The sequence below is a fragment of the Oryctolagus cuniculus genome, chromosome 1 (genome assembly GCF_964237555.1).
Source record: "Oryctolagus cuniculus chromosome 1, mOryCun1.1, whole genome shotgun sequence".
NCBI classification, from domain to species: Eukaryota; Metazoa; Chordata; class Mammalia; order Lagomorpha; family Leporidae; genus Oryctolagus; species Oryctolagus cuniculus.
This window is the reverse complement of record NC_091432.1, coordinates 190,605,577-190,619,483: the sequence shown is the minus strand read 5'-3', so window position 1 is coordinate 190,619,483 and position 13,907 is coordinate 190,605,577. Positions and strand designations below refer to the sequence as shown.

The following is a 13,907-nucleotide window of genomic DNA, read 5'->3' as shown; positions in this document are numbered from 1 at the left end:
GATGTTTTCATTTCTTGAACCAACACTTTGTTATCATTTTCAAGCAAAAGGATCCTCCCGGTACCTGGGCAGTTCCATCCTCATGCCCATTTACTCTGGGTTTCCTGTCTTCCAGGCTGGGATGCTGTAGCCTGCAAGAGAGGCAGCAGCCGCAGCCTGCTGTGCCCCACGTGAAGCTCAAAAGCAATTCAGTCACCATATGAAAGTGACGTAAAATCTATCCTCCCAATCTGACAAATGGCATAAAGCTCCCAAGCCTGCTTCCCAGCCCGTTGTTGGAGAACGAGGAGCTGCCACCCTGTGTGGGCGCCGTGTTAGGGCTGGGAGATACTCAGGGGAGAGCACAGGTAGTGGTTCAGGTAGCATTTCTTCTTCCTCACACTCCTGGTACTTCCTTGCTCTCGGTCAGGACAGCCAAGAGACATAGTCCATGCATGCACCCCAGAGTGCATCGAGGTGCAGGTGGGCCGTGAGCAGTACGATTCCACTTCCCCCACTGCACTGCCTGGGTTGCTTCCTAACTCTTCCTACCAGTGCAGACCCTGGGAGGCAGCAGTGATGGCTCAAGTGTGTTTTTTTTTTTTCTTTTTTAAAGCTTTTATTTAATAAATATAAATTTCGTAGATACAGCTTTTTGGATTATAGTGGTTCTTCCACCATACCTGCCCTCCCACCCCCACTCCTGTCCCACTTCCTACTCCCTCTCCTATCTCATTCTTCATTAAGATTCATTTTTAATTATCTTTATATACAGAAGATCAGCTCTATACTAAGATTTCAACAGTTTGCACCCACACAGACACACAAACTATAGAGTACTGTTTGAGTAGTAGTTTTAAGATAATTAAGAATTATCTTAATTCTCATAGTACAACACATTAAGGACAGAGGTCTTACATGGGGAGTAAGTGCACAGTGACTCCTGTTGTTGATTTAACAATTGACACTCTTATTTATGAAGTCAGTAATCACCTGAGGCTCTTGTCATGAGCTGCCAAGGCTATGGAAGCCTTTTGAGTTCCCCAACTCCAATCTTATTTAGACAAGGCCATAGTCAAAGTGGAAGTTCTCTCCTCCCTTCAGAGAAAGCTACCTACTTCTTTGATGGCCCGTTCTTTCCACCAGGATCTCACTCACGAGATCTTTCATGTAGGCCATTTTTTGCGATGGCTCAGGTTGTTGAGATTCTGCCACCCTCGTTGGGCACCTGGATTGAGGTCCCAGCTTCCAGCTTTGGCCCCAGCCCAGCCCCAGTCATTGTGGGTATTTGGAGAGAAACAAGTGAATAGGAGCTCTTTTTCTTTCCATCTGCCACTCAAATAAATTATCTTAAAAAAGAAGATGTCCACACTGGGCTGGGCCGGGAGTCAGGCCACCCAGGCAGATGGAGTCATGTTGCCTGCATTGGATTAGCCAGGTAACAGGTGGAGAGCAGGATGTGGTGGAAGCAGGCCACAGGCAGTGGACTCAGCTGTGCCCAGTGCCAGAGGAAAAGAGATGCTGGCACATGTGGGATCTGAAGATGCCCACAGGAGCCAGGCGGGTGAAGTTGATGGCTGCATGAGAAACACTTTGGCATATTCTTCATTTCCATTGAGACACATCCTCCCTCCCGCTTGTCCTGGCTTAAGTCATCTTTCATTTCGGGATCTTTGGTTGAAACATCACTCAAGAGAAATTGTTCTCTACCCTAAGAAAAGTAGCAGCCCAAATCCAGTTATCCTATCCACTGGTAAGTGACACTTGTCTCCTTGGAGAGAGAGCTGGGAGTGGTGGGGACTGGGGCAACTGGAGCACTTGTTCTCCACCCGAAGCAGATGGCTGTTCTGCAACTCCAGCTGCCTAGAGGCTTCAGATTTTGCAGTTTTTCAGAAAAACCAGCCTGGACTTTGGGCAAGATGGCCCAAACAAGCTCTTGGAGGAAAGGAACCTACCGACCAAGTGCAACACTTCCTCACTGAGCCTCATTCACGGGCGTGTGTGCAACCTTTCATGTAAAGAGTCCCGAGGCCCCAGCAGTGTCTTCAACCCGTCAGATCATTACTCTGCTTCTGGTTTCTCCTAACCTCCCTTCTCCCCTTGCTTTCCAGAAGGAGATGACGAGCAGGATGTGTCACTAGCGGAAGAAAGGAACGCTGTTTCCTCCCGGAGTCCTGAGCCCAGGAGGCAGCCCTCCTGACTGATGGTGCCCCTGTTTCCAGGAGCAGGGGTTTAGGGAGCCGCGGTTCCCGGCGACGTGTCCTGCTTACTCCGTGTGCTCTTAATGCTCTGAGTGCTGCTAGCCAAGACCTGTGGCCCCGGGGGCTCCACACCGGGAACAAGGGCCAGCCTGAACCCTCTGGCTTGAGGACCGTCCAGGAGCAAGACTGCACTCCCCGTTCCGCCGTGACCTGCCGCCCGTGACCTGCCGCCTGAGCTTTCTGGAATTCGGGTTGTGAGACTGAGATGCGCATTCCTACTTTTCCACGCCCCTGTCTTGTCTGCGGGCGGCTTCTGTGAGCTCCTGTGAGTTTTGGAACTCTGGCTGCACAGCAAGTTCTTCTCTAACAAGCCTTGCTTTCAGGTCTCTGAGCGCTGCTGTCCCGCTCCTGTGGTTTAACGTGGCACGGGACCTGAAGCCACACAAGCAGTTTTATCAGGGACCACGCCGTGTGCTGGCTTGTCTCTGCCCAGACAGGGTCATCACTGCTAACTGCAGGGAGGAGGCTGGTCACTAGCGTGAAGCTAACACGTTACCAGTTCGCCTGATCCGAATGTATTTTTGCTAACCACTGTCATTCCCTGTCTCTTCCATTGAAGATGTTCCTTCATCCAAGAAATCTGTAAATGACCAAGAATGACCAGCAGGAGCCCCAGGCCTGCTTAGTGCGGTGTTTGTTCTTATTAAAGGACAGGGGGTTGTGGCTGCCTCTACGGAATCCTAACATTTCCGTGACAAAGCAAGAGGACAGTTGCATATGGGGTGCATGTGGGTTAACCACTCGGCCTGGTGACTTGGAGCCTTACCTTGGTGCTCCTCAACCCAGCTGAGGTTTCCTTCCCCTCTGCCGTGATGTGTGTGGCACACAGCTGATGTCTGCCCCCTGTGATTGTGCCACCGTTGCTAAGGGAACAGTGGCACTGGAGCTACCTTCCTTCCTCCATCCTGTCCAGTGCTCCTCCCCCAGTAGACAGGATGACGCATTCTGTAGTGCAGCCTGCCTTTTGAAATCTAAACGAGGTTTAGTTGATGAAATGTTGCCTTCTCTGATTCATTCCCTAAACTGTAATGGTCCTGACAGCCTGTGACGAGGGGGTGATGACACTTCCGGTGATCAGTTGCTTTAACAAAGTACCAGTTGGTGAAGGGACGTAGATAAGAATGTATTAGTGCACTCAATGTAATAGTGATTAAAGAATAACTCAACAACTCTGATTTTGTTTGATTTTGTGTTGAACAGCCACTTTTGGCTGCCAAGATTGCTGGAAAGCGTGAACTCTTATTTGTCCAAACTTACGAAAGGGCTGCCTGGATGGGCACAGTGGCATTCTGTGTCGCCTTAAGCAAGCAGGCTGACCCTTGCCTCGAGTCTCACAAAGGTTGTCTCATGGAATCCAAATGCTGCTACCTCTCTCGGTGTTGTTGTGCTCTGATCAACAATAGACATCCTCCTCCTCTTGCTTCCTAAGTAACTCTGAGAAGACAAGATCGGCTAAGGTGTTTCTGAGCTGTTGGCTGTGAATGTCCTAGGGACCCAAGAGCCCCCAGTTTCTGACCTGTGCAGTACACAGCATCACCTGGGACTGCAGAACGGTGGGACAGAGAAATGACAGTGTGGAGCGTGCGCCCTCCAGGACCTCTGTAACTCTGTACCATGGAAAACCACAGGATTTTAGTGTTAAAAATTTGAATGTTCCTGCATTTCAATAATATCTTGTCAGATGGGAAGCTGGAATCTTAAGACATTTGTCACAAATTCTTTTATTTACTGTTAACTGTGTGTATGAAATTTCCACTCAGTTTAAAAATCCACATGCAGAAGCATAAAAATCCAAATGTTTTTTAAAGTTCTTGGAACGATTTCTGCCTGGTTATATTGCTAATTGCACTAATCAATTTGTCTAGGGTAAATGCTGGCAAACTGTTCTTATTTTTTAATTATGGTGTTTCTCTGTTTGGCAAATTAGGAAGAAAATCTTCACAGGTGATTTCATCTCTTTGGCCTACTGGCATCTTCCCAGTTTCTCTTAATGTGGGTGGGGAATCTGAGCCCCGCAGCCCCTGAGGCCTGTGTAGTCGCTGGGTCAGACATGGACAGCCCTGCTTCTTCTCCCAACTTGGCTCTGTCTCCTGTTTTTTCTTTTTACTTGGGGAACAAAGTGGAAAGATTTCAACGAGGACCCTTATCGCCTTGAATGCTCCAGTCGTTAACATTTCACCCCATTCGCTTTCTCTTCATGAACATGCATTCTTACTGCTGAACCATTGCAAAGAAAGCTGCAGCCATCATGAACTTGTAAAATATTTCACCATGTTTCTCATATTTGTAAGAATGATGCCCTCTCCATCTGTAATATCGTTATCACATCCAAGAAATTGAACCCCAGTACTGCATTACTATTATCTAATATTTGAATACAGTTCATGTTCAGAATCTTCCAGTTGCCCCCAAAATATTCTTTGGAATTCTTTTAAAAAAAATCCAGGGCTCAATCAGAAATCACATGTTGCATTTAGTTGTCTATTTTTTTTTTAATTTCCTTCAGTAGAGTTGAGTTCTGTGTGTGTGTGTGTGTGTGTGTGTGTGTGGTATCTTTTGTGACACATTAAAGAGTATAGGCTAGGTGGTTTATGGAATGTCCCACAGTCTTAATTTTTTTTTTTTATTTTGACAGGCAGAGTTAGACAGTGAGAGAGAGAGAGACAGAGAGAAAGGTCTTCTTTCCATTGGTTCACTCCCCCAAATGGTCACTACAGCCGGCACGCTGCGCCACTCCAAAGCCAGGAGCCAGGTGCTTCCTCCTGGTCTCCCATGGGGTGCAGGGCCCAAGCACTTGGGCCATCCTCCACTGCCTTCCCGGGCCACAGCAGAGAGCTGGACTGGAAGAGGAGCAACCGGGACAGAATAGGCGCCCCAACCAGGACTAGAACCCGGGATGCCAGTGCTGCAGGCGGAGGATTAGCCTAGTGAGCCGCAGCGCTGTCCCCAAAGTCTTAATTTTTTTCTCTGATTCTTTCTTCAATGTTAGATTCATAGTAAACTTTGTTTTTTTTTTCAAGGATACCATCTAAGAGATGTTTCCTTTCTATTGCATCATGGCAGAATGCACATACTGTCTAGTTGTCTCTTTATGATATTAAGATGGATCTGCAAGTTCAGGCGTTACCTGCCAGATCCAGGCTTTATTAAGTCCCATAATGCATGGTGGAGCTTCACAGTTGAGTACATGTACATTTGATTATAGAGTGGGAGTCTTGCATATTATGGATGCTCATTGCTTATTCTCACGGCACGGGACTTTGAAAGAGCATAACCATTGCAATGAGATCCTAGAGCAGTGAGAGCTGGAAGGAGAAGCAGGAAGGTGCCGCCTGTAGGCAGTGCCTCAGTCTGCTGGCTTAGGAGCATTCGCGTGGTCCTGGTTGAAATAGAGCCAGAGGTGAAATACATACAACTTTTCCCCCTGGAATCAGTGCCCTCGCATTTAGCCTTATGGGTTCTTGGGAAGGGCGATTGCCAGTTGTTGTTTGAGGGAAAAAGTCATAGACCTGACACTGGCTGAGGCCCTCCAGAGGGCCACTGTACATACAAAGGTATGAAGTATCTATTATGGTATTGGAATTTCACCAGGGACGACACAGGGCGTGGTGAAGATGCTTAGGAAACCATCTGGTCCATGGGGGAAAAAAGAAGACCGAGAAACATTGCTCTAGAGTCATTGTTGCTCCATAGGTTGTTAATTTTCTCTTTGTTGGGCAGTTTCTCATTGCTAAGAGCACACTCTGAAAACCAGGATGAGAGAAAGAAACTTTGACAGATTCCTTACTGCATCCCTTCCACCTCCCGACCTGTGTCAGTAACATTCCTCCCAGTTCTTTAAGCATAGAAATCCTATGGCATCCTTTGGAGTCTCCGAGTGAGCAATTTACAGCACCTGAAATCCTTCCATGCAATTCAAGCCAAAGTCTGATTTTGAGTTTCAGCCCATCTTTTGTGCTGTGCCCCATTGAGAGAGATCTGAAGACTATATAGGACTAGTAAAAATAAGTGAGAGTGTTATTTGCCTGCCTGTTAAATGAAGAATCTTATTGATTGTCCTGCAGTCTTTGCTTTAGAGTTCTCTCTCCAACAGCACTATTCTCTCTGAAGTCTGTTGCTCCATTGTTTAACAATTCTGTAGTTCAACTTAAAACTTTTTCACACTTCTCGCCATCTCAGCATTATGGATGTGACCAACGGTGAGCACAATACATGACTTTATGCCTTCTGTAAACTATATTGTGTCTTTCCTGAGTCCTGGCTTGCTTTTTATACAGTTAGAAATTTGCTTTTCTATTTTAATTGCCCACACAAAATTCTTTATGCTATCCTACCACTTTGGGCTGCCTTCCTTTCCTTCTCCTTTTAACATTCCTCATGAGATTGCAATGTGTTGGTTTTTCTTTTGGTTACTCACTTTTGTAAATGGCAAAGCAGTAAGGGTCTTGGATAGGATTCCTCTCATCTTTTTGTCTCATCTTTTCTAATCTCTAATGTTCTATCCCTTCCACAACCCATGGATAACACTGTGAGTAAAATAAATATTATAGGAAAAATTTGGCCATGTCTTCAAGAAAGATGTACAAAGACACAATCGCTACAGTGAGATAGAGGATCATTTGGATAATATTGTCATTCCTGCTCTGATCATTTTGGTCCTTGAAGAAATTGATAATTCTCTTCTAGAATTAGCCAAACAATGTGTGTTTTGGAATAATGTTTGCTTTTATGTTTTAAAAAGTATACCAATGCAAAACTTTTATAACAAACTGTTTCCCCCTGTGCAGGTATTAATTTGGGGTAAGAGTTTTTGATGATTATATAAGGATTTGTATAACTTATGGAGAGAAGAATCCATTTCTAATCAAACAATTAAGCTGTTTTACTAGCTTCTAGTGTTCTGATTACAACATTTTCCTGTATCTTTTTTACCTACATCTGGAAAAAAATACTTACTGTATTTTTAGTTCCAATTGTAATTGGATTAAGAATTTGACTGTAAGAAAAGCAGACTAACATAATTAAATCAATTAGAAAAGCAAGAAAAATTAAAGATATTTATCAAATCAGTTCTATGTGAACTTAGGAATTCAAATGTCACAAATAAAAACGTATAACCATCGTTTAGTTTGTCTTTTTTTAATGCTCGATTTATTTCTTTAACAAATAGATTCTTTATGTTTCAGTGGTCCTGAGACCAGTAAATATAAGGGACATTTAATTTTATAAAAACTAATTCAGAATTCATTGAAAGGGTCAGTGTTGTGGCCCAAGAGGTTATGCTGCCACGTGGGATGTCTTTGTGCCATAGGTAGTGCCAGTTTGAGTCCTGGCACCTCCACTTCCAATCCAGCTTCTTGCTGATGCATCCTGGAAGACAAGAGATGATGTCTCAAGAACTTGGGTCCTTGCCACCCACATGGGAAACCCGGATGGAGTTCTTGCCTCCTGGCTTTAGCCTGGCCAGGTCCTGGCTATTGCAGGTGTTTGGGTAGTACACCAGCAGATACAAGATCTTTTGATCTCTCTTTGTGATGCTCTGCCTTTGAAGTAGATGGAAGTAAACATTTTTTAAAGTTCCATTTGAAAACACATGTATGCCACCATTGCCTTTTAGCAGATGTTTCTTTATCTTGCCTACATAATTTTTCAGAAAGACATCAAGCATGTAATTTAGTTTCTCCACAGAGTAATGTTTTATGAGGGGTTTTCAGAAATTTCATGAAAAATTCATATAATGGAAAAAATGCATGAATTTCAAATTCCTTTCATCAAAATCAAAATAAACTTTTGCATTTTCCAAAAAACTTTAAGTATATATTTTTTAAAAGGTTTATTTGTTTGAGAGTCAGAGTTACACAGAAGAGAAGGAGAGGCAGAAAGAAAAAGAGGTCTTCCATCTGCTGGTTCACTCCCCAGTTGGCCACAATGGCCAGAGCTGCGCCAATCTGAAGCCAGGAGTTTCTTCTGTGTCTCCCACGCAGGTGCAGGCATCCAAGAACTTGGGTCATCTACTGCTTCCCCAGGCCACAGCAGAGAGATGAATTGGAAGTGGAGCAGCCAGGACTTGAACTAGCGCCCATGTGGGATGTCGGCATTGCAGATGGCAGCTTTACCCGCTATGCCACAGTTCTGGCCCCTCTTTGTATATTCTTTAAAAACATTTTGTGTTTATTTGAAAGACAAAGTGACATCAGTTAGTTCACTCCCCAAATGACCTTGTACAGTGACAAAGTCTGGGCCAGGCTGAAGCCAGGAGCCCAGAACTCCATCTGGGTCTCTCCCACGTGGGTGGTAGGGGTACAAGTACTTGGGCTATCTTCTGATGCTTTCCCAGGAGTATTAGCAGGAAGCTGGCTTTGAAGCAGAGCAGCCAGGACTCAAACTGGCCCACTGATGTGAAATGCCGAATGCAAGTAGCGTCTTAACCCACTGCACTACGCATCAGCCCCTATTTTTATTTTTTTTATGGTGAGGTTCCATATTAATTGGATGATCAACTCACATAAAAATAAACTATATCATAACTAAGACTCAAATCAGAGTAAATAAAACTGAGTTTTAATTTCTGATTTGCTCTTAGCTGTAATGTTTCACTGTGAGTAGTTTAATTGTTCCATGCTTCTGGTTTCTGAACTGCAAACTGGGCTTATAGATTTGTTCCTTTAACTTGTAATTATTTAGGAGAATAAGGTAACAAAATTGGAAAAAAAAAAAGCATGTATTTAAATTCTGTATATTGATGTAGCATATTGATAATTACAATGATAGATGACTCAAATAACAGCCACTGTTGCTAAAATCAATAGAATACTGTACCTGACAAAAGGTGTCAGAAAATGAAACAACTGGGCCAGCACCATGACTCACTAGGTTAATCCTCCTCCTGTGGTGCTGGCACCCCGGGTTCTAGTCCCGGTTGGGGCGCCTATTCTGTCCTGGTTGCTCCTCTTCCAGTCCAGCTCTCTGCTGTGGCCCAGGAAGGCAGTGGAGGATGGCCCAAGTGCTTGGGCCCTGCACCCCATGGGAGACCAGGAGGAAGCACCTGGCTCCTGGTTTCGGATTGGCGCAGCGTGCCGGCCGTAGCAGCCATCTGGGGGGTGAACCAACAGAAGGAAGACCTTTCTCTCTAACTCTGCCTGTCAAAAGAATTAAAAAATTAAACTGGGTGACTTCTAGTGGGGGAGACTTCTGGAACCCAATCACGAATACAAGAAAAGGAATTCCTCTGTTTTCAGTTCCACTGTCTAAAATGAACACCAAGATGTGACAGCGAGGCAGACTATACACTGAATGTAGCCTGTGGGCATGTTTTGTTGGGCTTGCAATTGTTGACCAAATAGTTTTTTTTTTTTTTTTTTTTTTTTTTAAGACAGCTACTATTTAAAAATCAGAAAACTTGGCACTTAAATGGCAGGAATTTGGGCTTCTCTTGTGAAACCTGATCTGTAATGCCAGATTCTTGTCTCAGGTGGCAGGAAGTGGCTGCCCCAGGGGTCACATTGCCTACATCCACGTGAAGGAGTCAGCCCCATTTGTCCCCCAGGCAGCAGCAGCTCACATTTCTTGCATTTTGGTCACAGCCCCTCGTGCCACATCTAGAGGACACTCAGGAGACCACTGTATTTGCTAATTTATCCTTTATAGAGAATATCTGCTTTATTCTTGTATTTTCTCTAGTAACCAGCCTTGTATTAATGATGATAGATGAAAAACAGCTTAGAATCAATGAATTCAAGCCAGATGCCTTCAGTCTTCCTACCCAACAACAAAACTTTGTACTGTAAGACACTTACTTCCTTGATGGAAACTAAGGCAATCATTAAATCTGTGCAGTGTTTTCATTATCCTAACTTCTTTGTCTGCAGCTCTATTTCCAAGTGAACTTATCAGCTACAATGTCTAAAATGATAAATCAGGGTCATTGTGAAGCAATGTGGTGTCATTTACTACAATTACACAGCTTATCTGGTTTTAATTCTCTTTTGTTCTTAAATAGATTTTAAGGGAACAGGCTACTTTAAAACTTCTTGTTGTCTTAATGAAGTACTAATCATCTAATTGAGTTTTCATGAAAACAAAACCCAAGTAAAAATTCCCAGTCACTTACAGATTAAAAACTAAATGAGGAAGCCAAAGTCAATCTAATTGAACTTTGATTTTATTTATAATTACATTACTACATAACTAGATAAAGTTGAAAATCTGCTCCAGAGAGAATTGTGATTGAGACATGACTTCATAAGTTAGCAAATCAGCATGGGATAAGAGTCTAAGTCTCTCTCTCTCTCTTTCTCTCTGTTTATTTGAAAGGTAGAATGAGAGAGAAAGACATACAGACATTGATCTTCTACTTGCTGTTTCACTCCCCAAGTGCTCGCAACAGCCACAGCTAAATCAGGCCAAAGCCAGGAGCCAGAGCCTATCCAAGTCTTCCATGTTGGTGGCAGGACCCCAAGTACCTGGGCCATCATCCACTGCATCTCAGACAAATTAGCAGAAAGCTGGATTGGAAGTAGAGGCTGAACTTGATCCCAGGCACTCCAGTATGGCATGCAGATGTCCCCAGAGGCAGTTTGACCTGCTTTGCCACAATGTCCACCCCAATCTCAAAAAATGCTGTGTTTATTAACTTAGAAACAAATACGGATGGCTTTTTCTCATGACTATGCTTATGTGTGCCTCCACAATGTATATTTTTGAATTGCTAAGAACTGAATGCTGGTTGATATTCACAAGAGGAAGAAACAATTAGCAAATTCACAGATTCGGATTTATTAATCTAAAGGTTAATTACCTCAATTAGGGCTGTTAGAGTGAGAAGTAGAATCACATAAATGTACAACATGGATATTTGGCCCATATGATTCCATGTGAAGGCAAATCCTGGGTAAAGAAGCTTAGAATGTTGAGTCAGTGATGAGGTGGATGAAGTGTTAACTTCTTCTAGTGGGAGAAGTTAACAATGGCTGGAAAAATGGGCTACCCAGCCCTGTGTATGGATAACATCATCTCCTCTACTAAAAAGTCCACAATAGGAGGTCAGTGTTTGGACTACCAGTTAGGCCACCTATTGGGATACCTGTATCCCATATGGGAGTGCCTGACTTCAAGTTCCAGTTCTGCAACCAATTCCAAATTCCTCCTAATGCAAACCCTTGCAAGCAGCGGTGATAGCTCCAGTGGTTGGATCCTTCCACTCACCAGGCAGATCCAGATTGACGGCCTGGCTCCCACGTGGGGAGTGGACCAGCAGCGTGTGCTGTTTGCCTCACAAATAAAATTGTTTCAGCTTTAGCTCCTGCTACTCTCTCCTTTCTCCGTCTACTCGAGCCTGTCTCGCCTCCTTGCTGACCTCAGATGTGATGGGCACACCCACTGGCCCCTCCTCGTCCATAGATGCTCTCCTCCCAGATAACCACACGTCTAACTCCTCTTTAAGTCTTCTGGGATGTCGCCGCCTCAGTGAGGCCTCTGCTGATCACACCTGCCCGCCAGAACTCATGAAGCTCCCCCTATCTCGCCTCTAGTTTTCTTTTTCCACCACCTCACCACCGTCCCTGCTAGAATATATCAGGAAATTTATGTAGATATTTTGTCTTTTTGTAGCAGGCACCTGGAACACAGTGTATGGCACACAATAGGTGCTCAGCAGACACTTGATGGTCAAATGAATTCACATTGCAGATACGTGCTTTAAAAGCAGTGCATAGCCGGCGCCGTGGCTCACTAGGCTAATCCTCCGCCTAGCGGCGCCGGCACACTGGGTTCTAGTCCCGGTCGGGGCGCCGGATTCTGTCCCGGTTGCCCCTCTTCCAGGCCAGCTCTCTGCTGTGGCCAGGGAGTGCAGTGGAGGATGGCCCAGGTGCTTGGGCCCTGCACCCCATGGGAGACCAGGAAAAGCACCCGGCTCCTGGCTCCTGCCATCGGATCAGCGCGGTGCGCCGGCCGCAGCGCGCCGGCCGCGGCGGCCATTGGAGGGTGAACCAACGGCAAAGGAAGACCTTTCTCTCTGTCTCTCTCTCTCACTGTCCACTCTGCCTGTCAAAAAAAAAAAAAAAAAAAAAAAAAAAAAAAAAAAAAAAGCAGTGCATAAATGGTAATATCAGTTTGCTGATGCTAGTTCTAAAGGCTTATATTTCAACTAACTGTTATTGAGTGCTTACTATAAACTACATGCACTGTATGTGGGCAATCTCACTCAGTGCTAACTGCAACCCTATGAGGTTGGTTATACATGTTTATAGCTCCACCTAATAGTCAAAGGTACGAGTTAACTTGTCCAAGCTACAAAGGGAAGAAGTGGGATTTAATACCACACATATGTGTCCCAGAGCCCACACAAATGTGAGAGTTGATGTCTTTGCCTATTTGGTTCTGGGTAAATGTCTGGATTGTCCCTCTCTCCATGGATAATTCTGTTTTCAGTTTCTTCCCTGGTTATTTGGTTGCTTTAGTGATCCTATACTGAGTTCATGATGAGATCACACTGTATTTTTCTTTTCACAAGATTTGCATTCAAGATGACAAAGGGGACCTGAGTCATACATGAGATGGACAGGAGAATCTTACAGAGGGACACCAAGGACATCAGAATGACCTGTCCATGGAGTGAGTGAGTGAGTGTGTTCATTGGTATAGAGTAAAGGCAGAGGTCAAGTGAGAGTGGGCCAAACACAAGAAACAGAAGACAAGTGTACATAGTCACTTCTATGTGTTGTTCCCTGTTGTGAAATGGAAATGTATTACTTACAGGAATACAAGCAGACTTTTCAGAATTAATAAACAGAAACATCCGGAGCAGATCATATTATAAATGATTATCAGTAGTCTGCAGAACTACTACAGTTAATTTTTGCTCATTTTCCTTCTTAGTAAAGAAATGAATTAGCATTAATTCTTTAGCCATAATATGAAACATGCATATTGGGTATATGAACAATTAGAAATACACTGCTGAGCGGCCAGAGCAATGTCTATTAAAGTATATCAGTGTGCATTTCCCATTAACTAAATTTAGAAATGAACAGAAATCATATTACACGTTAAAAGCATCTATTCAATTCACCTGACTCGTGCAGCTTCCTTTGAGGCCATGAGTGTTATGCAGACCATAAACATTCTGTGGCTCCTCGTTCAAATGGGAGAGCTTTCCTATGTCAGATTGGAATGCAAGCCTCTTTCAAGGCTGGATGAAATCAATATGCTGTGGTGAAATGAATGTCCTATACTTCCCCATTCCTAAGGCTCCTTGGATATTGTCCACAAAATTACTCAACCACAGAACGTAGCAGGAGGCAACATTCCTCAAGGGCTGAGAAATAGAGTATATTTAAAAAAAAAAAAGTTCTTCACTCCCCAAGTGCCTGCAATAGCCAGAGCAGGACCAGGCTGAAGCCATGGACCTGAACTCCACCCAGTTCTCCCATGTGGGTAGCAGGGACCCAAGTACTTGATCCACCATCTGCTGCCTCTCCGGATGCATTAGCAGGAATCCACATTCAAAATCAAAAGCTGAGTCTCAAATCAATATTTCAATATGGGATGAAGGCATCCCAAGTGGTAGCTTAACCCCTGGTGCCATAATGCCCACACCCATGAAATTTTTTCTTTTAATATTAAATCATTAGGTTCAGCAACTATTGAACCATGGAAGTTAAAGACAGG

General features: G+C 44.2%; 1 protein-coding gene across 2 annotated transcripts in view; it reads left to right on the top strand.

Annotated features, from left to right (window-relative positions):
- Nucleotides 1–7,362, top strand: part of MOB3B (MOB kinase activator 3B) — a 200,975-nt gene extending 193,613 nt beyond the window's left edge. For both annotated transcript variants that reach the window (XM_008250610.4, XM_070053169.1), the window contains exon 4: nt 2,091–7,362. In XM_008250610.4, coding sequence (XP_008248832.1) covers nt 2,091–2,120 — 30 coding nt within the window. In that variant the 3' untranslated portion in view covers nt 2,121–7,362. The remainder of the gene's footprint in view (nt 1–2,090) is intronic.
- Nucleotides 7,363–13,907: the final 6,545 nt, after the last annotated feature.